The sequence below is a fragment of the Agrilus planipennis genome, unplaced genomic scaffold, assembly GCF_000699045.2.
Source record: "Agrilus planipennis isolate EAB-ADULT unplaced genomic scaffold, Apla_2.0 scaffold174, whole genome shotgun sequence".
In the NCBI taxonomy this organism is placed as follows: Eukaryota; Metazoa; Arthropoda; class Insecta; order Coleoptera; family Buprestidae; genus Agrilus; species Agrilus planipennis.
Genome location: NW_020438963.1, coordinates 591,113 through 618,294, shown reverse-complemented (window position 1 = coordinate 618,294; position 27,182 = coordinate 591,113). Strand labels below are relative to the sequence as shown.

The 27,182-nt window shown below is 34.0% G+C and overlaps 1 protein-coding gene across 1 annotated transcript in view; it reads left to right on the top strand.

Moving 5' to 3' along the window:
- The window catches only part of LOC108739211 (interleukin-1 receptor accessory protein-like 1), a gene marked incomplete in the record, with an annotated part of 74,742 nt that overhangs the window by 11,493 nt on the left and 36,067 nt on the right, over window positions 1-27,182 (top strand). Inside the window, 1 exon segment of the mRNA XM_018473004.2 lies at window positions 24,371-24,552. Within this exon segment, the coding sequence (XP_018328506.1) occupies window positions 24,371-24,552 (182 nt within the window).

Below are 27,182 nucleotides of genomic sequence, written 5' to 3'. Positions count from 1 at the left end.
TCATAAAAATCTGTCTCCCCCACCTTTTAATTAGTAGAAAGACCGGAAATCGATAACAAAATTGTTGGAGCGATTTTGGTCTAGTTCAGAGGGTGTATTTTTGTCCTACTTGCCCATCTTTTTTGACATTTGAGCAGTCATTCTACCAATGAACAAATGCTCTGAATGATTGTTATGATTGGAAAAATGTGTTATTACTTGTTAACAACATAAATGAAAATAATCTAATCTAATTGGTATTCGATTATTTATTAACAGATATAGCATTATCAATTACATACTGAACATGTTCCGGAAAATGTTGTGTTGAATAGTTGGTGATAAAACAAGGCGTCTACTGCGAATTTTATAGATATTTTTATTATGCCGATTATAACGACTAAATATACGATTACGAAGATGAATTACAGCTGTGTGCATCTACTTCTCATTAAATACAGTATCAAAATAATTCTAAAATATTTTGCCAACAAGGAAGAAAAAATGAAGCAAAACTTTGCGAATCGCCCGAGTGGAAATTAGTTGGTTGATTGGATCCGATGCGGATCAGAATTGCCTGAAGATTGATCAGAAATAAATCAGACTTTCTGATCCGGGTATGATGGAAAATCGTCACGCCATATATGATCAACATAGGATCCATTTGAAAAATCCATGACGGATCCGTTTCAAAGATGGATCCATTCAACAGATCCATTCCCATCAAAATGATAATTTGAATAAACAAACTATTTGCTAATTAGTCATAACATTACTAATAATAATTATTAATTTATTGTTAATTGTTATTAATTAACAATAAATTTGTTCATTTTTTGACGAACAATATTGCATATAGAATAAATCAGGGAAAAAATAATGTTCTGTACTATGATCCAGTTCAGAACATCGGATACAATCTTGATTTAAAGATTGTACCGAAACCGTAATTGAATTTGTAGGATAGAGTACTGTACTCTGATCAGAAACTGATCAGATCGGTGGATTGACGGATAGAGTACTGTACTCTGATCAGATAGGTGGATTAACGGATAGAGTANTTGTACCGAAACCGTAATTGAATTTGTAGGATAGAGTACTGTACTCTGATCAGAAACTGATCAGATCGGTGGATTGACGGATAGAGTACTGTACTCTGATCAGATAGGTGGATTAACGGATAGAGTACTGTACTCTGATCAGAAACTGATCAGATGCCCGTACTACGGAAAATCTGATCCGCATCTGATCATAATCCGGGTTCTCTGAACTAATTTCCAGTCGGGCGGTTTCTTATAAGAACCTGTTAACTTTTTGGCGTATTATAAAGGTACATTATGAGTAACTAGTGGAATGTGGTTGTAAAAAAAGTCTTCAATGTAATTGGATATAATTGTGGAATGATCTCGAGAATGTAGAACGAAATGTAAAAGATCATTTTAATTCGTTGTGTGTATACATAGAAATATTTTTTGCTGCCTCGAGAAGACGTTAAAGTGTATAAAAATCGCTAACTATTCAGCGATCTCTCTTTACAGGGAATGAACGCCACATTAAGTAAATATTTAAACGGTGCGCAATAAATCATGACATTACTTCACAAACTTAACGGGCCGTGTTCCGAGAATCGCGTTTGTTCTCAGTCGGTAACGTTGTCGCAGTTGTCACATCGTCTCTTATCACACCGCATGTGTTGCACTGAGCCACTTTGTTCACTAATGTGCATGTTAAAATGATAATCAGAATGATTTAAGAAAAAAATAAATACTATGTACATTGTACAGTTGTCATCCGCTTGTATTTCCAGTACCTTTACGCCTTGCCGTTTTCGAAGGTGTTGTGCTCCTAGCGTCGAGACGCTAACGTGCTCTTATTAGCGTCGCGAAGCGCCGCTGGTAAAGTCGCGAAGATTGTAGCGGCGCCACCATGTAATTAATATGAATATGTATTGTACAATAATTTTACTGAATTCACTAATTAACAAAAAATATGACTTATTATAAAGAAGTAAGAAATGTATGATATTCAATCTGAAGGGACATGAACCTTGACGAAGCTCTTGTACAAACTAGAGTGGGTGGATAGGCTGCGAGTTTCGATGGTTTAGGGAGCTGGACCATAGGTTCAACCATAATGGCAGAGTAATTAAAGAGAAGCCAGACTAAGAAAAGACCCTGAAGGAAGGCTGCAGCTCTTTCTGTACTCAGGGTGGCGGAGATCACGAGGATCGGTATGACACTCTGATGCCTAACACTAGAGAAATAAAAGTAGGGAAAGAACGAATATAAAGATTGGAAACGAAAGAAGAAGCGGTGGCTGATTTTAGGTATCTAGGAAGTCAAATAAGCCAGGACGGAAGGAGTAGTAAGAATATAAAGCAGAGGATAGCGCAGGGTCGAGTCGCTTTCAATAAAAAGAAGTTACTTCTATGCTCGCAAACTATTAATTTGGAAATTCGAAAAAATTGTTAGAGATGTATGTTTGGAGCACGGCGCTGTACGGGTGCGAAACATGGACGATGGGCGCGGAGGAAAAGAAAAGGTTAGAAGCGTTTAAAATGTGGCGTTATCGGCGAATAATGAGGATACCGTGAATACAGAAGGTTAGAAATGAAGAGGTTTTAGAAAGAATAGGAGAACAGAGGACTCTATGGAAGTCAATAAAGAATAGGCGAGATAGGTTAATAGGACACGTTCTCAGGCTTGAACGTCTAGTTAGAGGCATATTAAAGGCAGAAACAGGAGTTATGGGGAGTAGAGAGGTAGACCTAAATTAGACTAGTGTTTAGAAATCGTTAAGGATGTGCGATGTTCTAGTTTTCGGGGAATGCGAAGATTAGTTATGGGTGGGAAGGAGTGGAGGTGCGGGTCCAACCAGTCTTAGGACTGACGACCTTATGATGATTCGCAATATTTGTTTCTAAAGCCGGATATATACTTCTAACAAATTACCTGTAACGTAACAGCGAACATGGAAACGGAATACTGCTGCATTTTACCCATAACGAAATTGATACGCGTAATTGTTACAAACTGGACCACCATTTGCAGCATTAAACGAATGGTGACTAGTTGGAACGGGTTCTTATGCCTGTGTCATAACCTCATTCTAATACGGGCAATTTCAAAATACTTCAATGTCGAGCAGTGTCATCTTTGTAACGTGCCATATCTAGTATGTTTGCTGTTGCGTTACGGATTTATGACACTAGTGGATACCCAGCTTAACAAGTTCTGTCCTGCATTTTGAAAGTCTACCAGAAGAAGCCATAGTCGGGCATCCGCATGACAAGTTCGGTCCTGCATCTTGCAAGCCTACTAGAAGGTTTTTTTGTCACTCGCTGTTGTGTGGGTGTTACTGTATATCCCTTAAATAGAAACTATAGAACACATACATATGTTAGCTTTTATTTTAGCTAATTTTAGTAAACAATATCAAAATCTTTTGTGTTCAGTCTGTTATTAGGACATAAAGGACCGCCCCAGAATGGCGCTAAAATATAGTAATATTTTAGAAAATATAACTAAACAATATCACTTTATTAAACGTTGGCAAATGATTATTTATTTTTCTGTGCTACAGAATTATCGTTGAAATTAACGTTTTTTTGCTAGATAATATGACATAATCGTTAATTTTGTACAAGACAGCACATTAAACCATTAATGCACTGTTTGTGAAATTACCGTCAGTTAGTATGTAATAGTTATGATGATAAGAAAAACCATTATTTTAGTATATTACACAAAACCATTAAAAAGTTATTATGTCGGTTTTCTTGACTGCAATGAATTCTTTTAACACTTTTACTAATAATATCAACAAGAAAAATTCAACAGAGAAGCGAGTGACAGGGAAAATGAACGAACTTTCATTTTTGAATTCCAGCGAATCGTACATGTAATAAATTTTAATTTCGATATTAATTTGCAATTCGTAAATATTCATAAGCGTATTCTTGCGAGTGTGAACTCTCCATCCCAGTACCTGCCAGCGCATTTTTATTTTGTCTGTCTAGGCAAATCGTGAATAGAATACGTTATAAAAAATACCCACAAAGTTTATCTCTCATCATTGAATACTATTCGGCACGTCAACAAAATACTTTTAATTTTTCAGTTATAAAATCGTACAACGTCTTAAGTCCATATTTGTCGATTTGTTTATAGTCACAGTAAGAAGTTAATAATTTTTAAATCTTGGTTACCAAAATTATTTCCTTCCTTGACCAATTTGTTTTCAAATTAAATAATCCATGCAAGTATGTTTCACGCTTAAACGAATGAATTACGCTTAACATTTCACACTTTACACGAACATAAAATTGTTACAATTTTGATTTGCCTGGCAGGCGGCGGATGCCCGATACCTCAGCCGATGCACCACCTTGCTTTACTTTTTTACCTTATATCTAGGTATATCTGCAACCTGCAATACACACTAATGATTTTATTTTCTTTGCATCTATTGGTAGACGATACCTTTTTAAGGGTACGTTTCATTCTCCTTCTTCTACAATAAGCAATTTCCTGAAAAATAATACAGTCCTATGTCCTGTTTTGTACCTCTGACAATGTATGTACAAAAATTTCATGATGATCCGTTCAGTAGTTAAGGCGTGAAATCAATCACATTGAACCAATTTTTCTATCCCTCGGAAACAGTATTTTTTTCTCTGGATAAAAGGTACCCTATGTCCTTTTCTGTACCTCTGACAATGTGTCTACAAAATTTCATGATGATCGGTTGAGCAGTTAAGACTTGAAAAGCGAACAAACCAACTGACACTCGTATTTATAATACAGTGGAATTCGTTTATTATAACTCCGCCTATATTGACCAACCGCTTGATATGAAGTAATTGCAGTGTTAAGTTTGGTTTTCATATTAAATTCTTTATAGGAAAGTTTGGATATAACGACTCCGTTTAAAATGACTTATCGTTTATTATGACTGATTCTCAATAAATCATACCCGGCTATAGTGATCCAAATGATTAATAAAAACATTTTTGCTCATATTTTAGTGAGTTGTTTGGAAACTCTTGTAACTAGAATAAGACAAATAGAAACAAACGACTACAAATATATGTAAAATGTATTGTACTTAATTATACGCACACAGTTGTTGAAAGCTCTTACGTCATTCGAAGTGCATTCAAAACAACGAACCTTGGCATTATAGTGCGATGATAGAACAGTAAAGTGCCGTCTCTACATGTGTTAAAAACAAAAGAACTAGACTAGAAAACACCACATAGCTTAACTGGCTCTATTCTCACGATCCACAAATGGCACCTGTCTTAATGTCCTTTGGACAGTTGCGGCTAAAAGGGTAATAATGTGGTTGGTAACTGATTTGGCGGCCAATTACTCATATACATATGTTATAATTTATAACAGTTGACGGATAACGTGTTGGTATACATGAAACGTACTCTATGTAATGTGTACTATAACTTGTACAATTATTAATTACAACGAAGGTAAAATCATAGTCGAACTCGGTTATGACGAACACGAATGGACTAGGAATTTTGTTCGCTGCAACCTCGTGTTCGTTATTGGCATTTCCAATTTTTATAAATATCTTCAGTTATTAAAAAAAAAACATACATTTATTTCAGAAATAAGCAGTGCATAAAAATAAAATTTATTTTGAAGGAAATCTATAAAAGTACTACATCCTAAATTGCTATACATATTTGGTATATTTAAAAAAATCACAATAGAAAGCTGTTTTAATTAAATTTTAATGGTATAATAAGAATAAAAGGTCTAAAAATAAAATATCTATTTCTATCTGCTCGGTGAAGAAGGTTTGCCGCATAAATCACCCTGTATAAGTGCATATTGTTTTTACTTTTCGGCAAACCTGTGTGCAGTAGAGTAGCGGGGGGGCATGGGCCCCGGGCGGCATAAATGTAGGGGTAACATTGGTACATGTATATTTTCTTAAAATCTATTTAACTTGACCATAAAACACCGCGTGAGAGCGAGTGGACACTATCAGTTATTTTGGGGAATCCCTGATGCATACATCCCTTATTCGCGGTTTCCTTATTCAGTTCCTGTATTCGCGGCTAAAAATTTGATTATTCGCGGATGCAATCGGTAAACTGAAAAGCATTCGGTGTCATTTATTAAGGGGATTGACCGCAATAGACCGCTCGTGCCTAGTGTAAATTTTTCCGAAAACATGGGTTTCTATTCTAAACATTGTGATTTAACGCTACGAGATAAATATCTGTTTTTTTGTTTGGTAACAGAGGAAGGTTCACACTAACTCGGTACGTTTTTTGTTTTCAATAATATGGTCAGTAAAAGCTTTTATAAGTGCTTAAATGTGATGCTTCTTGTAGGACACTTATTTTTAATAGAAATTAAAAAATTTCCTTCAACAGGCTTTAGAAAAGAGCTTTATCTATCTCACTACAAATTTTCAAACCTTTGTTCCAAAAATTAAACTCATGATATCTAGAACCGATAAGCATGTTTTCAAAGGCTAAATTAAAAATGTAAATCTTTGTGTACATCTTTTCACAGCAATTCCGACCGAACTAAATAAAAGATCTTACATAATTGTGAAAATAGGAAGGGCGGCAAATTTAGGCTTGGTTCCGGGAGGCAGAAATTCACGCTACGCCACTGCTTGGGTGCGTAAAATTATTTACGAGCTTCTGTACAATGCTGAAACAATCGCACATTAACATCCAATGAAAAACCGCTTTGCATAAGACATTGGTCTATTAGAAATATGAAAAATGAATCGCATTACTTCTTAATTCACGCACGTTTTGTTTGTGGGTACAATATCGCAACTGGAATGCATATGTAATTTTTATGGTAATGTTTTTTCGCTTATGCACTTGCATAACCCCCAGATCAGGGTTCATGAACTATGCATCTACATCTATTTTTGCTATACGATTGTTAACTTATTACATGCAAAATTAAATATTTACTTGCTTGGTAGGTATATATATATGTAAATACATATACATACAAAGGTAGCATCGTTATTAGAAGCGCTCTTACACTGATGTGTGTTTACTCAAAATAAGTACTAATAGGTTCGGATGAAAGAGAGAATACTTTGCTTTGTTTTCAGTTTTCATTGTAATGGCTTGAATTGTGTTTTTAATGATGTGAATAAGTGTGTACATATTTGGTAAGTGTGTGATGTGCAACCGGCATAATTGGAAGCGATAAAGAATGGTTTAACACGTCGTTAACTAGGTGAATGTTATAAAATGAAATATTAAATACGTTTATTTTTTATGGACAACTGAAAATAGCTACTGTTTTATAGAAAGTAACAAAAAAAATAAGAAACAAACTCATGATTTTATAATGTAAATAGCAATTACTTTAGAAATTTAAAACTAATACCCAGTAATAACCAAAAAAATATGCAGCTTTTTTAGAATTAATTTAATCCGGGTTATTGTATGACTTTGTATTATAAATTTGTTTTATTGTTATTTCTCTTTTATTAATCAGTTTTGTAGTGATATTGTGTAGTTAGGACACCGAATTTTCAGTAATAATCGTTATACATATTAAATTTCACTATTTCTGGTGTCCCTTGGCTATGACCTTGTTCTCAAAGTAGGTGCGTAGCTATCATAGGGCTAGAATTGGGGTTCCAAGCGTTCAAGGGGTCGTCGTCCCTTCAAAAAAAATGGCTGAACAGATTTATTTTTTGTATACTTTATGCCATTTTATTTTTGTCACTATTTGTTATGTTAGTTACCACTGATTATATCATATTTTTCGTATTGTAATGTTCGTGGGTTTAACAAATTAAATTTTAAGAAGAAAACTATTTATTTACACTAATTACTATTAAACTTAAAAACACTATTAAATTATTACTACCTCGGTAATTGTTCTATTCAGTTACAGTACTGTTACTATTCACTGTTCTATTTATTTCACTTCTATCACTTTCAATTTATCTCTTAATTCACCTCTGCAACGGTCAATTTATTTCTACTCCACTTCGGCGATCGTCTCTTCCTTTTAATACTCCCTTGCCTCCTTTCGGGAACGTTCTCCAGCAGTCCAGAGAAGTCTCGTTTTCTTTGAACGGTTTAATTACTTTTCCGGAACGCAGGTACGACACACGTTTACAGATACGGCGCACATGAAGAAAAGCGCCCGCGGCTAGTCGGCGAATCGATAAGCTGCTCACACACACGTATGCCCGATTGCACACAATCACGCTCGTGGTCGCTACAGTATTGTTTGCATCTTTGCACAATAAAAGAAATTTTAACCGATGTTGCGGAGTAATTTTTTTGTTTCATTGGGACCCTAAAATTATTCTGCATCTGGGCCCTTGCTTATCCAGCTACGCCACTGCCTCAAAGTTTGGTAACTAACTATTCAATGATAAAGTAGGTATAGGTATATTTATTACTGCTTAATCTGTGATAAAATTACTCATTTTACATATTTGTGTATAATAATAGAGAAGCGAGTGGCTGTTCAATATCTCGTCCTCTTTGCAGGTAGTTTAGTTCCCCGAAGGTACAGTACTACAGTTAATTCCTGGAAACTGAAACCAAAGTTATTATCCGGTATTAGAGCTTTAATAGAATCCAACAAAACTTTGTCGTGAGGTTATTGATTTGTCTAGTGGTTACTTCTTTGTATTATTACGCTGGAATTATTCGGGTTGAAGGCTGTAGTCAAAAATGTTTCGTCGGTAGTTGTTGTGGACATCTTCAGTGTACTGCCTTGACAACATAGACAAAGGCCTGAACTCAAAAATTCAATTAATTAAAAATCTGTGTACTTATAGGTATGTTGTTGTGGTTCCTAAATTTTATTTTATTTGGCGTAATGCTTAAATAATGCCGAAATTGACAAAAATTCAACGTACTTGAATGTTTCTACGTTTACAAATTTTGTACAGTTGATCGATTTAGGATGTGATATAATAGACCTTATGGTGAAAACGACACCTTTTGGGAGTTTAAAACATATTTTTGTATAATTGTTATGAATCCCGAATAAGTAAGAGTCATTTAGGCGAGACGTAGCACCTTATCAGTTTCAAATTGCTAAAGAAAAATCTGCCATTTCCGTAAAATGAAAGTAAAAGAAAAACATCCGGCACTCAATTATTGCCAGATGGTTTCTGGTGATGCCAATTTTTTGCTGCTTGCATCAGATAAATAATTCGTAAAACTGTGTACACTATCTCGTAATGACTTCACTGTCCGCTTATATCATATATAGATTACATTTACCGTGGAGATAATGTAAATCACGAGGTACACTGGATTTGATTCAGCAGCAAAAGTTTGGTATCACCGGAAACTAATTGCCGATAGCTGAGCGCCAGATTAATTTTTTATTTTATTTTCGTTCTAAAAAAACGGCAGAGGATATAAAGTTAGTGAAATGTTACTTATTCTTAACCGATTTGAAAGCGATAAGTCACGCTAATAGACCGAGCGGCATGGCTAGAGGTTTAGATCATTGCTTAGCATGTAGGAGGACACTGGTTAGATTCTGGGCCCATCTGTACCAAGGTCCAAGTTTTTCTGTGGTAATAATTTTCCATAGACGTTCTTCCACTCTTATCTGTCTTTATTTCACCCGTCTCATCATTAGAAGAATGAGATCATTTCTTAGCAGTCGGGAAGACACCAGGTCGATTCCGGTCCCCTGTGCCTTGGTCCCACTTTTTCTGTGGTTTCCTTGGATTACTTAGACAGTAACCTAGAAGAATGAGATCATTCCTTAGCATTCGGGAGAACACTGGTTCGATTCCGGTCCCGTCTGGCCTTCAAGTTTTTCCGTGGTTTCCTTGAATTACTCAAGTAATGGCCGAGAAGGATGAGATCATTGCTTGCATTCGGAAGGACACCAGTACGATTCCGGTTCCCTGTGCCCTGGTCCCAATTTTTCTGTGGTTTCCTCAGATTATTGAGGCAATGGGTTAGAAGAATGAGACCATTGCTTAGCATTTGAGAGGACACCGGTTCGATTCCGGTCCCGTCTGGCTTACTTCAAGCTTTTCCATGGTTTGCTTGAATTACTTTTAGGCAAATGCAGGGGCAATAAAAATATTCCACCGATAATAATCTTTCACTTCTTTTCTGTCATTTACTCTCCGGATAGTCCAGACGGACTGCTCGCCCACCAACATTAGCAGTTGCTGGGAACGAAATACATACTTAAAAGTTTTTTCACATTCCTATTTTTGGGGACTCTTAATAATTTAGTCATGTTTTAATTAGTTTTTCGCCCGTTTCAACGCCTCTGTGCAAAAGAAAATGAGTTCGGGGTAAAGCCAAAAAGCGATATTAGATACCTAAATAGTCTTCTGATGTAGATATATTTTGACAGAAATGTTATTCAATAAATGGAAAGTTGTTAGCAACTTTCGATTTTAATCGAATTTGTTTAAAATTAGCATTGTAGGTAAACTATTTTGATTTTAATTAATTACGAGAGACTCATATATCAATTATCCTATTATACTAGTCTATTATAATTTTCTTTTAAAGAACCTTTAATAATATAATGTACGAATTTTAAAGGTTCCTTCGGGTACTGGATCGGGATTTCTGTAAAAATTTATCACCAAATTTTTTTAAGATAGTTTAATCGTATACGAAGGGCAAGGTTTTCCATTTTCCCCAAGGTTTCATCCCGATCGGAGCCGCTCTCTAATCAGAACTGTAGCCGTTCCATCCTTTAATTAGACATTGTAAATGACATTTTTGATTCTATTTTCGTTTATCGATACATAGAAGTAAACACCAACCGATGTTCATCTTATTTAACAGTTTATGTACATCTATAGAAAAGGCAATAGTCTCAATAATAAAGCCTTTTTGAGACAACACTCACACCCGCAACATAAATATGTAGTAGGTACTTTTTACGTAATATAACTGCAAGATGTATTCGATTATTATTATTATTATCACTATCCCTGTTCACACAAACACAGACACATTCAACACGTAAAGGTTAAGCACATCCTTTAATGTCCTCACAAAAAAGCATGTCATTTTCTTGTTTTATAACTGTCGGTTTACAAGATATCTTGTTAAGGACGTCCCGCCCAGGTATAAAAGATGAAGCCGAGATAGCTTTATTAATGTTTCGAAATTCTTTCCTTAAGGGCCTGCTAACAAATCCGTACGTTCGTCTCTTTATTGCTACCATAAATCATCAGGGATTGTTTCACCTCATTGCCTTATAGTTTATAGGAAGACAGACCTACCTGTTAATTCATTTAACACCCGAAAAATCAAACACAATAATCATTATGTACAATAGGTATATCAGGTGTTAACACATTCTATCTATTCATATACACCATGAAGTTCTTTCTTGTATAAAAAATGCAAATATGTACATAAAAGTAATTTACCTATAATTTTCCAATTCAAATTACATATTACCTGCCTAGAGACGAATTTTAATTAAGAAAAGCCAATTATTGAAAAGAAAACTATTGAAATGATATTCTGCATCTATTGTAATTGTTTTGTTATGTAGTACCGGTTTCATAAACTTTTATCAAAGTAAATACAGAATATACATATTGACATTTTTCGATTTCTGATGTAATTTTGTTTTAAATAGGTTGCATTTGTTATTGAGGACGGTTCAGTTTCTTTCAAAAATTTTAATTCAAAGAAGTTTAATATAAATAATTCCATTCAAAAGATCATCAATACCAAATCTGCCATATGTACAACCTTCTAATCTGTCTTCGGTATTTATTTTTGCTGATAACATAATTCGTATATTTCAAGTTTTCTTTTATTGCGTTTTCTATTACATATTCTAAAAGTCTTTGCGTACTTCTCGTTTTAAAGTATCCACAATTAATTTTTTACTCTTTCCATTCACTCAAAACACCTTTGTGCTATCCCTTTGTGATATTTTACTGCAATTACAATATAAGTGTAAACCGATTCGCTTGTCTAGATAAATTTTTGAACAATACTACTTTATAGGTAGTATGTGTCCGTATGCATACTGGTATATTAACGGCTTTCGGGAAGCACTTGTAATAAACTTTCAAATGAACAATGGGATATTAACTGCTAAGTAAAGAGTAGGCTTCTTTTGTAAAAATGCTTATAGCAATTATTGTGTTGTTAACAAGTGTAAACGAAAGTTTTATTTGTTGCTAACATTTATTTAATTGATTCTCGTTAATAATTATTTAAACTGACTTTTGTCAATTTTGTCGTTAATTTTTTTTTATATTGGCTCTATTTAGTATTTATTGATTAAAACGGTGCTCGGATGTGTGAATGCCACAATAATTTTACTCGAAAACTATTAAACCTATTAGGTTTGAGATTTTAGGCAATTGCAACGATGACTACAATAGAGTAACGGTGAATTAATTTTTCCCATTATCCTCGAATGGGGATGAATAGTCTTAAAAAATGATATTTCATTCATTAATTTTTCATTTATGAAACAACAAATCTTCTACAGAAACGGTTGAATAAATTAAATAAATTTTTAAATTGGTAGTTAAGTTCTCTTGTTTTTATACCTACCAACCTCTACCTACCTACATGACCAAACCAGTTGCGTTAACATATCGGTAACAAATTTCTCAATTAGAAACCGACAGGTTTTGTGAATGAATGTAGAGATCGGGACTTCCGATGTCTACAACGCGCTTGACGTGGCTGTGTGGCCTTCGGTTTTTCGAAACAAGTTCTCACAAGTTTAGATGTTAACCGAAGATAAATGGCAGGAATATGCACCTTAAAAACCGTACCACTGAGACAGTATTCACCACCGTTCCCGCGCTTGTTTTCGGTTTTCTTTTTATTGCACGGCGGCAACAACCACAGAACTTAAGGACGGACTGGAGGTATAAAATTCCTGGAGTCTGTTGTTTGACAATGACTTTTATTAAGTTTTAGCATTCCTCTACTCGAGAGTGAAGTGATGATCTCATTTTTATCAAAATACCAGTACAGGAATAAAGTCTACTTCTAAAACAACCCACATCCTTAACTATTTGCGAGTAGTAGTTTAATCTAGGTCTTCCTCTACTCCACTTAACTCCTGTTTCTGCCTCCAATATGTCTCTGATTAGACTTCAAAAGGATAAAAGCATATTGTATCTAGTTAATGAAATGAAAGGTGTACCTCAAGAATTAAATTTTATTAAATTCAACTCATACTGAATGATTTAAATTAATCTTTCAGTTTTACTTAAAGACCAATAAATAATATCACCAATATATGAGTAGAATTTAGCCTTATCCTTAAAATTAATTTTAAAATGTGATTTCACCTTGTACCTAAACATTAGATTTACATTGTAATATTATAGAGAGTGGCTATACCAAATGATTTAATCATCAAAGCTGTGGTAAAATAGCTTAGGTATATATATTTATAAATCTTCTTTCATCATCGTTGAGGGAGCTACCACTATACATATTGACTTGCTGGCTGCCGTCCTTCCGAGAATCTTTGTACCTTCCTGTCCTTTAGTCGATACCGCTTCCTTTTTACAGCTTTTCGTTAGCTTTGTATGTCGTCGCACACTCCCAGATTATACGGTAACACCTTGAAATGTCAAACACCCTAACGCCGGCGTCTTATTTTCGGGATCGGTTACTTGTTTGGACATGAACAATAACACAAACGGAAAAACGATATCTCTCATACATATTACGTATGTGTAAACATGAAAATCTGAATGTGTAGATTTAAATATCTAGATTTCTTTATTGCTACCTAGATTTTAAATTTTTCGCACTATTTCTGATGCTACTGTGAGCTATACATATGCATATAGCTATCGGGCTTCAGACACAGGATAATATAACGATTTCGTGTTAGTTTCATTATTCAAAAACTTACACATTTTAAGTATACTCGAATTCGTTTTATGGAAAGTATCTTGGTACTTTATACTGATAGTTAAAAGGATTGAGTGGGATTTTTGAGAAGTTGTACACTCCCGTTGGTCGTAATCATTTTAATTGTAATTTCGTTACCTTAAGGATGTTTGGGGGTATAATCGGAGACAAGAGTCTTCTAAAGTTAGAAATTCGTGATTAATGAAGTTTTGCAGCATATCATGAGGTAAATAAATACTATCTATACTAAAAAAAAGTATACGGTTTGAAAGAAAATTTGGAATTTGACCAAAAACTTTGAATAAAATAAGAAATAACGAATAATATGGAAAATTTTTAACTGACTTTTGGCAGTGAATATGCCTTGATTTCAACTTCGAAACAAAAAAATATTTAGTTTCAATCTCTATTAATAATGAGCGTAAAACTTTTTAATATGTTTAAATAATAATTAAAACTTTAAAATTGCATTTATTTCAGACAATTATAAATATTATCATTATATTATCAAGTAAAAACGAGATTTTCAGCTAATTTTTCATTTTTTCCTCAATAACCATTTAGTGAATTTGAATAACCTTACGCTAAAGTGATTCTCCAGAGTTCAAGTTACTTATTATAAAAGTTTGAAATTTCTGGTAGCTTTTTTTCTGTTAATAAAAATAAATTTAATCTGTTCGGTTAACGAATCTCCATAAAATGACGTGTAAAATTACAATTTTTTAAAATTTCAATAACTTTTTAACGGTTTAGTGAATCGATTTGTAATTTTTACAGGAGTTTTAGAATTGAATGAGGAACGTTCTTTCAAATTTTTATTTGTCTCGTAGCATTTTGAAATACCTCCCAAACATCCTTAACACTTTATTCGTTTGCAAAGGGACACCACCAAAAAAATATTTTAAGGAAGAAAAATACTGAGTGAATTTAAATATGGTAGTTGATAGTGTAACTACAATAGTTCTTTCTCCTCCATATTTCACAATGTCATTGACCATCTGTAACTAAAAAAAATGCATTGGTATTGTCATGATTAATGCCGTTTTTTACTTTGTACTTCTTCCACGAAATCATTCACCTCATACTGGGTACATGACAGGAAATCCGTTCGTGTTCAGTTTCAATTTCCGCTTGGATGAAACGACATATGTAAGGTACCTTAGGAGTAATAAAAATAATTAAAATTGTTCGTAATTTTCATTGTTGTACATGTCTTCTTACAATTACCTACATCGCAACGCTGGAAAATTAAGCGATCCGCTGGACATTTCCAGGAATCATATGCATACGAACAAGTGGCATTGCGTGACAAATTGCGGGTTTTTCAATTGGTTACTTCAGTCTAAAGGAAATGTACAACTGCATGAATATGTGCAACGTTTTCTAGAACAGAATTTTGTTTTTAATGATAATTGCCCAGTACGTTCTATGTACATCTTATTCAGAGTGTCTCAATATCTAGCAAACATCCTTATTTTTTATTATTTTATTAATAGCCCAAAGAAACTGTTCAGAGTAAAACAGCTTGCAGTAAAATTGACGTATACTAATAGGGAAAGATTCGTTTATATAAATTCTAATTCTTCCTTGGTTTTACATCATTTATTTATTGTTTATATTGACGCCTTACAATTCTTATTGTAATATAACTAATTATTATTTATTGTTGAAATGCATTCTACTGCTATAATTTTTGTTGTCCAATAGTTATTAGTGTAATTTGTTGACTTCAATTATGTTCATTTTAGGCATCTATATTGTATTGATGCATCATCATCATCATCATAAGGTCGTCAGTCCTAAGACTGGTTGGACAGGTACCTCCACTCTTTCCTATCCTAAACTTCGCATTTCCCTAAAACTAGAACAATCCACATCCTTTACTATTTGCGAACAGTTATCTAATCCTAATTTTCTACCCACGAAATCCTCATCATCCGCCTATAACACCACATTTCGAACGCTTCTAACCTTTTCCTTTCCGCCGCGCCCACTGTCCGTGTTTCGCACCCGTACAATGCCGTGCTCCAAACATACACCTTTAACAACCTTTTTCGAATTTCTAAATTAACCGTTCGCGAGCATAGAAGTGACTTGATGCAATGTTTTTTAAATTAACAGGATTTTTAATTGGGTTTTGCAGATTCTGTGTTTTTTTTCTTACTAAATATGTATGCATTTTTTATTAAATACATTGAAAGCAGGTTAAATGCATGCATTTGGTATTTGCCTACGCGCGTCAAAAAGTCATTTACATGTCTGGCATTAATTGTTTTTACACATTTAATTCACGTATATAAATTTAGAATTTTTGTTGGAATCAGATTTATAATTATGTAGTTGAGTATTGGGAAATTTCAAAATCGCTAAGCTATAATAAATTAATAAGTTGTTGGCGGTGTTTAAATTTTCGATACATTCAAAGTTAATGTAATACAATTACGATAATAATTACCATATAACGTGTACATAATTAAACGCAAATAAAAACATAATGGTATTTGGTATCTACTGTTATTCGGTTTAGGTGAAATTAACAACCTAAAAACCGACTATTAATTGTTATTTTGAATTACGTACAAATCATTTTTATTTAGTTTCTTCTCTACGAGTATTAATAAATGAGATGTATAATATATCTATACTGCTTCCCTTTAGTAAAAATTGTGCAATTTTTTAAAAATAATTTTTACTATGAAATATTCTCAATTTTTACCCACTACACATTACCTCAAATTAACATTGGCTCGTAAAGCCAAAGAGCCCGGGTTCGATTCCCGGCGGGGGTGTGACAACAGCAACAATTTTTCCTCATTAATTTGAGGTAATGTGTAGTGGGTAAAAATTGAGAATATTTCATATTAAAAACTAATTCACTTCGGGAAGATTTCTACATTGTATATATATTTATATTCAGTACATAGTTACATTAGTCATCTACATCTGTGACTAATAGTACGGTTTGTCGTTGTTGCTGTTGTCATCTCTCGTAGCTTAGTGGTCAAAGCATTGGCGCGTAAAGCCAAAGAGCCCGCGTTCGATTCTCGGCGGGGGTGTGTCAACAGCAACAAATTTTTCCTCATTAATTTGAGGAAGTGTGTAGTGGGTAAAAATTGAGAATATTTCATATTAAAAACTAATTCACTTCGGGAAGATTTCTACATTGTATATATATTTATATTCAGTACATAGTTACATTAGTCATCTACATCTGTGACTAATAGTACGGTTTGTCGTTGTTGCTGTTGTCATCTCTCGTAGCTTAGTGGTCAAAGCATTGGCGCGTAAAGCCAAAGAGCCCGCGTTCGATTCTCGGCGGGGGTGTGTCAACAGCAACAAATTTTTCCTCATTAATTTGAGGAAGTGTGTAGTGGGTAAAAATTGAGAATATTTCATATTAAAAACTAATTCACTTCGGGAAGATTTCTACATTGTATATATATTTATATTCAGTACATAGTTACATTAGTCATCTACATCTGTGACTAATAGTACGGTTTGTCGTTGTTGCTGTTGTCATCTCTCGTAGCTTAGTGGTCAAAGCATTGGCGCGTAAAGCCAAAGAGCCCGCGTTCGATTCTCGGCGGGGGTGTGTCAACAGCAACAAATTTTTCCTCATTAATTTGAGGAAGTGTGTAGTGGGTAAAAATTGAGAATATTTCATATTAAAAACTAATTCACTTCGGGAAGATTTCTACATTGTATATATATTTATATTCAGTACATAGTTACATTAGTCATCTACATCTGTGACTAATAGTACGGTTTGTCGTTGTTGCTGTTGTCATCTCTCGTAGCTTAGTGGTCAAAGCATTGGCGCGTAAAGCCAAAGAGCCCGCGTTCGATTCTCGGCGGGGGTGTGTCAACAGCAACAAATTTTTCCTCATTAATTTGAGGAAGTGTGTAGTGGGTAAAAATTGAGAATATTTCATATTAAAAACTAATTCACTTCGGGAAGATTTCTACATTGTATATATATTTATATTCAGTACATAGTTACATTAGTCATCTACATCTGTGACTAATAGTACGGTTTGTCGTTGTTGCTGTTGTCATCTCTCGTAGCTTAGTGGTCAAAGCATTGGCGCGTAAAGCCAAAGAGCCCGCGTTCGATTCTCGGCGGGGGTGTGTCAACAGCAACAAATTTTTCCTCATTAATTTGAGGAAGTGTGTAGTGGGTAAAAATTGAGAATATTTCATATTAAAAACTAATTCACTTCGGGAAGATTTCTACATTGTATATATATTTATATTCAGTACATAGTTACATTAGTCATCTACATCTGTGACTAATAGTACGGTTTGTCGTTGTTGCTGTTGTCATCTCTCGTAGCTTAGTGGTCAAAGCATTGGCGCGTAAAGCCAAAGAGCCCGCGTTCGATTCTCGGCGGGGGTGTGTCAACAGCAACAAATTTTTCCTCATTAATTTGAGGAAGTGTGTAGTGGGTAAAAATTGAGAATATTTCATATTAAAAACTAATTCACTTCGGGAAGATTTCTACATTGTATATATATTTATATTCAGTACATAGTTACATTAGTCATCTACATCTGTGACTAATAGTACGGTTTGTCGTTGTTGCTGTTGTCATCTCTCGTAGCTTAGTGGTCAAAGCATTGGCGCGTAAAGCCAAAGAGCCCGCGTTCGATTCTCGGCGGGGGTGTGTCAACAGCAACAAATTTTTCCTCATTAATTTGAGGAAGTGTGTAGTGGGTAAAAATTGAGAATATTTCATATTAAAAACTAATTCACTTCGGGAAGATTTCTACATTGTATATATATTTATATTCAGTACATAGTTACATTAGTCATCTACATCTGTGACTAATAGTACGGTTTGTCGTTGTTGCTGTTGTCATCTCTCGTAGCTTAGTGGTCAAAGCATTGGCGCGTAAAGCCAAAGAGCCCGCGTTCGATTCTCGGCGGGGGTGTGTCAACAGCAACAAATTTTTCCTCATTAATTTGAGGAAGTGTGTAGTGGGTAAAAATTGAGAATATTTCATATTAAAAACTAATTCACTTCGGGAAGATTTCTACATTGTATATATATTTATATTCAGTACATAGTTACATTAGTCATCTACATCTGTGACTAATAGTACGGTTTGTCGTTGTTGCTGTTGTCATCTCTCGTAGCTTAGTGGTCAAAGCATTGGCGCGTAAAGCCAAAGAGCCCGCGTTCGATTCTCGGCGGGGGTGTGTCAACAGCAACAAATTTTTCCTCATTAATTTGAGGAAGTGTGTAGTGGGTAAAAATTGAGAATATTTCATATTAAAAACTAATTCACTTCGGGAAGATTTCTACATTGTATATATATTTATATTCAGTACATAGTTACATTAGTCATCTACATCTGTGACTAATAGTACGGTTTGTCGTTGTTGCTGTTGTCATCTCTCGTAGCTTAGTGGTCAAAGCATTGGCGCGTAAAGCCAAAGAGCCCGCGTTCGATTCTCGGCGGGGGTGTGTCAACAGCAACAAATTTTTCCTCATTAATTTGAGGAAGTGTGTAGTGGGTAAAAATTGAGAATATTTCATATTAAAAACTAATTCACTTCGGGAAGATTTCTACATTGTATATATATTTATATTCAGTACATAGTTACATTAGTCATCTACATCTGTGACTAATAGTACGGTTTGTCGTTGTTGCTGTTGTCATCTCTCGTAGCTTAGTGGTCAAAGCATTGGCGCGTAAAGCCAAAGAGCCCGCGTTCGATTCTCGGCGGGGGTGTGTCAACAGCAACAAATTTTTCCTCATTAATTTGAGGAAGTGTGTAGTGGGTAAAAATTGAGAATATTTCATATTAAAAACTAATTCACTTCGGGAAGATTTCTACATTGTATATATATTTATATTCAGTACATAGTTACATTAGTCATCTACATCTGTGACTAATAGTACGGTTTGTCGTTGTTGCTGTTGTCATCTCTCGTAGCTTAGTGGTCAAAGCATTGGCGCGTAAAGCCAAAGAGCCCGCGTTCGATTCTCGGCGGGGGTGTGTCAACAGCAACAAATTTTTCCTCATTAATTTGAGGAAGTGTGTAGTGGGTAAAAATTGAGAATATTTCATATTAAAAACTAATTCACTTCGGGAAGATTTCTACATTGTATATATATTTATATTCAGTACATAGTTACATTAGTCATCTACATCTGTGACTAATAGTACGGTTTGTCGTTGTTGCTGTTGTCATCTCTCGTAGCTTAGTGGTCAAAGCATTGGCGCGTAAAGCCAAAGAGCCCGCGTTCGATTCTCGGCGGGGGTGTGTCAACAGCAACAAATTTTTCCTCATTAATTTGAGGAAGTGTGTAGTGGGTAAAAATTGAGAATATTTCATATTAAAAACTAATTCACTTCGGGAAGATTTCTACATTGTATATATATTTATATTCAGTACATAGTTACATTAGTCATCTACATCTGTGACTAATAGTACGGTTTGTCGTTGTTGCTGTTGTCATCTCTCGTAGCTTAGTGGTCAAAGCATTGGCGCGTAAAGCCAAAGAGCCCGCGTTCGATTCTCGGCGGGGGTGTGTCAACAGCAACAAATTTTTCCTCATTAATTTGAGGAAGTGTGTAGTGGGTAAAAATTGAGAATATTTCATATTAAAAACTAATTCACTTCGGGAAGATTTCTACATTGTATATATATTTATATTCAGTACATAGTTACATTAGTCATCTACATCTGTGACTAATAGTACGGTTTGTCGTTGTTGCTGTTGTCATCTCTCGTAGCTTAGTGGTCAAAGCATTGGCGCGTAAAGCCAAAGAGCCCGCGTTCGATTCTCGGCGGGGGTGTGTCAACAGCAACAAATTTTTCCTCATTAATTTGAGGAAGTGTGTAGTGGGTAAAAATTGAGAATATTTCATATTAAAAACTAATTNGATGTATAACAATATGTCAGGAGAACAAATAAATATTCCAATTATAAAAGATTTCACGTCATGAAAGTTCCATTTACCAAGTAAAGTTTGATGTGTTTTTTTGCATGTTTACCACATTTTGAATAGTGCTCGATATTCGGTATTGATGGTCGTAGTCTAGAATTGATTCAGTTTTGTTACTGATTGTTGCTCTAAATGCAAAACCATAACAAACAAAAAACTGGAATCGTTGATCATTGCTGCGACTTATGCTCCGAAGAACTTTTATAGAAATTCGGATAACAGACAATTTATTAAGTAAAATCTTTACTTGGATCTTTAGTTAGAGAGATATGGAGAAAGTCGATTTGTAGAGTTTAAAATTGATGTATAACAATATGTCAGGAGAACAAATAAATATTCCAATTATAAAAGATTTCACGTCATGAAAGTTCCATTTACCAAGTAAAGTTTGATGTGTTTTTTTGCATGTTTACCACATTTTGAATAGTGCTCGATATTCGGTATTGATGGTCGTAGTCTAGAATTGATTCAGTTTTGTTACTGATTGTTGCTCTAAATGCAAAACCATAACAAACAAAAAACTGGAATCGTTGATCATTGCTGCGACTTATGCTCCGAAGAACTTTTATAGAAATTCGGATAACAGACAATTTATTAAGTAAAATCTTTACTTGGATCTTTAGTTAGAGAGATATGGAGAAAGTCAATTTGTAGAGTTTAAAATTGATGTATAACAATATGTCAGGAGAACAAATAAATATTCCAATTATAAAAGATTTCACGTCATGAAAGTTCCATTTACCAAGTAAAGTTTGATGTGTTTTTTTGCATGTTTACCACATTTTGAATAGTGCTCGATATTCGGTATTGATGCTCGTAGTCTAGAATTGATTCAATATTATTGCTGATTGTGACTATAAATGCAAAATCACCATCATCAGAAGGTCGTCAGTACTAAGAGTGGTTGGACACACGCACCTCTTTTCTATCCTGAGTTAATCTTCGTATTTCCCTAAAACTAGGACAACGCACATCCTTAACTATTTTCTAACAGTAATCTAATCTAGGTCTATCTCTACTTCTCCTAACTCCTGTTTCTGCCTCTAATATGTCTCTGACTAGACCTTCATGCCTGAGAAGGTGTCCTACCAACCTATCTCGCCTATTTATTATTGGCTTCCATAAGGTCTTCTGTTCTCCTACTCATTTCTAACCTTCTCTATCCACGGTATCTTCATCATTCGCCTGTAACACCACATTTCGAACGCTTCTAACCTTTTTTTTCCGCCGCGCCCACTGTCTATGTTTCGCACCCGTACAGCGCTGCTCTCAAAACATACACCTTTCAATCTTTTTTTAAATTTCTAAAACAATAACAAATGAAAAATTGGTATCGCTGACCATCTCTACGGATTATTGTTCCGAAGAACATTTATAGAAATTCGGATTACAGACACAATTCATAAGGTAAAATCTTCACTCGAATCTAGAATTAGAGATATAGAGGAATCGGATTTGAAACACTTATGCAATTTCTGATCACCATACTGCATACTGGATACAATGGTAGGTACAACGTCACTGTCTTCCTAGGTTGCCTTTTCACGATCTGATTGCTCCCTGCTTAATAAATTGTGGTTCGATTATGTATTGTTCGTGAAGTTATGGCTGTTTAAATTCCATAATATAAAGTTAAAGTTGGTCACATCACGTACGTGACCGATCTTCCTAGTAATGTTTATCTTATTTACTGTTTTATTCAATGTTATAACACACCCATGTATGTAGTTACACAGAACGAAATATTTTAAGGCATATGTTCCATGTTTCAGTGTTTTTTTAATAACCATTCTGATACGAGTTGCGTACCTATATTTGTTACCTATTTAAATATTTGTTTTTAATTTCGATTGTTTTTATGTTACTTACAAGAAAAAAAGCTGGTCGTCCGAACGTTAGATGTTTGTCAATCCTCCTTCGTAGATCACGTACATGTTTGCATTGGTGGCCGTTTAAACAATTCATAATTTAACGTTTTCGTTTGCCTTTCGTCGGAGGGTTGTGTGAAAACGATTCGTTAAATATTTGCCGGACCGAACGCAAAGGATAACGACCCAATCGAGATGTGGAACTCCTAGTTCTGTTACTTTTTTCTTCTTTATTTCTCGTATGTTTGAGTCAACTGTACCTACAGAACAGCCTGATCATGGCATATGCGTCTGTATGTGTGACAAATCAGAACGGAACAAACAGAACAAGTCCACCTGATAGATGCGGTGCATTCTTGCCGACAGGAACAAACTAACGTTTTGGTTTTAGCAAACGAATGTTGTGTGTATAATAGATAGTAGATATGTTGTCAATTCCACGAGAAAAGCCTGCTGTGGGTAGTCATATAGGCGTCAATGTGTTTTTACGACTTTATGACCTTTTTTTCTACGAATGAAACGAATACTATGGTAACCACCTGTTCTAGCAAAAATACTTGAAACGTATCAATTTTATATAAAAGGATTTTTGATGGATATTTTCTGTAATGTATAAAAGAAAAAAGAGAAACAAAACTCTTAGTGTATCTGGGGCGTATGTAGGTGTTCAATTTCTAAATAAGAAATAAGAATTGATAAAGTATTGGATGTATTCTAAAAAATGTCTTTGGATAAAGAAGCCGGTGTAGTAAAAACCACGCAATAAAATGTCCGTAACCAAATTTTATATGAAATTACTTTCACTTTTGTGATGCTTTTAATGGGATATATCCATGGTCGTAGTCTAGAATTGATTCAGTTTTGTTACTGATTGTTGCTCTAAATGCAAAACCATAACAAACAAAAAACTGGAATCGTTGATCATAACAAACAAAAAACTGGAATCGTTGATCATTGCTGCGACTTATGCTCCGAAGAACTTTTATAGAAATTCGGATAACAGACAATTTATTAAGTAAAATCTTTACTTGGATCTTTAGTTAGAGAGATATGGAGAAAGTCAATTTGTAGAGTTTAAAATTGANTCCTATTTTAGCTATTCATGTATATATTTTATATATTTCTCATCGTGTAGAATTTCAGTTTTGGAGTGATATTTAATTAGGGTTCCATAGAATAGAGATTTGTTAATTTTTCCATAGCTTTAAAGGTTTAGGACTTGTTACTTTATGCAATAAGTTGGTTGGTTCAAAAAGGAGTTTAAGTAACAAACCAATACTGATACATTGCTGTATTTTTTGTTATATTGTTAATTCTCTGTTGGTTTTTTTTCTGAATCAAATCTGTTTCCTCCTACGTATATTTACAAGGAAATTGGAGTACTGTGAAACATAATTGAATGGAAAACTCCAAAATTCTTCTAAAGATGACACCTTTTGAATATCGCATTTTAGATTTTTTCCAAAGGTTTTGTGAAAAGTTGAGATTCTTAATATTGATTTATTTAATTTATAATTTTATTTACGTATAGGTACTGAAATAACAAATAATTCAATATAGTAATCAATAATAATACAAATTAGAATGAACGATCTATCCCAATACAATTTTAATTTCTAATTTACATTCAAACCGGGTAACCTGCACATCCCCACTTCTGTATTTATTGAATTTTGTCTTTTGTTCTAGGTTCAAAGATGGAAGGCCGTATCCCTGGCCGGGAACAGCCAGTCAGCTTATAATCTACCCCGAAAACGCCAATCAAACAGTTTACACCCAAAGTGTCACTCCAGATGACGCTGGAAATTACACTTGCTTACTAAGAAACGATTCTGTGGTCCACGTTCATACTATTCAACTGCAGGTTTTTGGTGAGTAAATTGTAGTGTATAAGTCTTGGATCTTTAGTTAGAGAGATATGGAGAAAGTCGATTTGTAGAGTTTAAAATTGATGTATAACAATATGTCAGGAGAACAAATAAATATTCCAATTATAAAGATTTCACGTCATGAAAGTTCCATTTAACCAACTAAAGTTTGATGTGTTTTTTTGCATGTTTACCACATTTTGAATAGTGCTCGATATTCGGTATTGATGGTCGTAGTCTAGAATTGATTCAGTTTTGTTACTGATTGTTGCTCTAAATGCAAAACCATAACAAACAAAAAACTGGAATCGTTGATCATTGCTGCGACTTATGCTCCGAAGAACTTTTATAGAAATTCGGATAACAGACAATTTATTAAGTAAAATCTTTACTTGGATCTTTAGTTAGAGAGATATGGAGAAAGTCGATTTGTAGAGTTTAAAATTGATGTATAACAATATGTCAGGAGAACAAATAAATATTCCAATTATAAAGATTTCACGTCATGAAAGTTCCATTTAACCAACTAAAGTTTGATGTGTTTTTTTGCATGTTTACCACATTTTGAATAGTGCTCGATATTCGGTATTGATGGTCGTAGTCTAGAATTGATTCAGTTTTGTTACTGATTGTTGCTCTAAATGCAAAACCATAACAAACAAAAAACTGGAATCGTTGATCATTGCTGCGACTTATGCTCCGAAGAACTTTTATAGAAATTCGGATAACAGACAATTTATTAAGTAAAATCTTTACTTGGATCTTTAGTTAGAGAGATATGGAGAAAGTCGATTTGTAGAGTTTAAAATTGATGTATAACAATATGTCAGGAGAACAAATAAATATTCCAATTATAAAGATTTCACGTCATGAAAGTTCCATTTAACCAACTAAAGTTTGATGTGTTTTTTTGCATGTTTACCACATTTTGAATAGTGCTCGATATTCGGTATTGATGGTCGTAGTCTAGAATTGATTCAGTTTTGTTACTGATTGTTGCTCTAAATGCAAAACCATAACAAACAAAAAACTGGAATCGTTGATCATTGCTGCGACTTATGCTCCGAAGAACTTTTATAGAAATTCGGATAACAGACAATTTATTAAGTAAAATCTTTACTTGGATCTTTAGTTAGAGAGATATGGAGAAAGTCGATTTGTAGAGTTTAAAATTGATGTATAACAATATGTCAGGAGAACAAATAAATATTCCAATTATAAAGATTTCACGTCATGAAAGTTCCATTTAACCAACTAAAGTTNTTATTATGTTAATATTGGAAAAAAATTTAAATGGGTACACGTTACACACTATTGACATACACATACATTTAAGTATTTATATTTTCTGGAAAACGAAATGTTCTTTATAATTTATTGATGAGCGGTAGTATAATAATAATGTTGGCCTTTCAATGCATATAGAATAATACTGTTAATGTAATAAGTCATTAACAAAATTGATTTATAATATTGCTGGAATAATAGCAAATAGGATTAATGTTTTCGGTCGCCCAGGTAGTGTGATAACAATAATATTGCAACGTTTATCTGGAAACGTATAATGAAAATAATAACAGTAATAATGGATGAAAGCATAAGCCAAAATTTATCATCCATTTTATTGTTGTCAGTGAAAGAGATTTACGAGCATTGAACTTGACCGTTGTTCTATAATGAGCGCGTGACACTTTGAAGTCCACCTCTTGGTATTCGTCAGGTATAAGAGGTGACTATTGTTAACAAAAATCCTTGAAATTCAGATGAGATTTGTAGGGCCACAATCTCTTGGGTATTATGTTTTCACTATAGGGTGGTAGCTGAGAACTGTTGCAAACGAATTGTTCCCTTGACAGCTTTCACCTTTGAAGATAAGAAGTCTATTTCAAGGTAAGTTTTTAAACGTTGGCTGACGCAGGATGATTTGCCTTAATATAAAAAGCAGTCCGATATATGAACGGATTTCTTCTGTATTATCAAACGAGCTACACAAAAATGAAAAATCATACCGACTTATTTAAGACTGTATTATGTTGGATGTAGCATACAATCATCAATTCAATTATTTTTCTTCTTTTTATACAGAGTAACTATCCATTTAATGCATCTTTACTTATAAATAATGTAGAAAACTACGTTCTCCTATTTCGTGCAAGCGATGATTTAAATTTCATATTCAACTCAATACTTTATTCAATGATTGGCATTTTTTGCCTCACTTGGTAATGAATGTTCCTTTTGTGATATGACCTTTTTCTGGTTGTTCAACTCATATTATGATTTACTTTCAATTCGTCAACTTTTTCCCGTTGTCAAAATATTGTAACTGTAGTTAGGTACTTTTTAATTTCATCTTCAACTACAGTGGAATCCGCTTATAATGACATCGAAGGGAAATGACAAACACGTCATACTAAGCGGGCGTCATACAAAGCATAGTCTTAGAAAATATTTGCTTAGTTATTTAGTTTAATAGAGAGAAAAGCTACAAATTGTATATATTTATTAACAGAAAAAGAAAAAGAACGATGAATTGTAATATTAATATACATAAGAAGGGTCAGAAAAATGAGCGAAAATGTTATTATTAATCATTTGGGTCACTATAGCCGGATATGATTTCTTGAGAATCA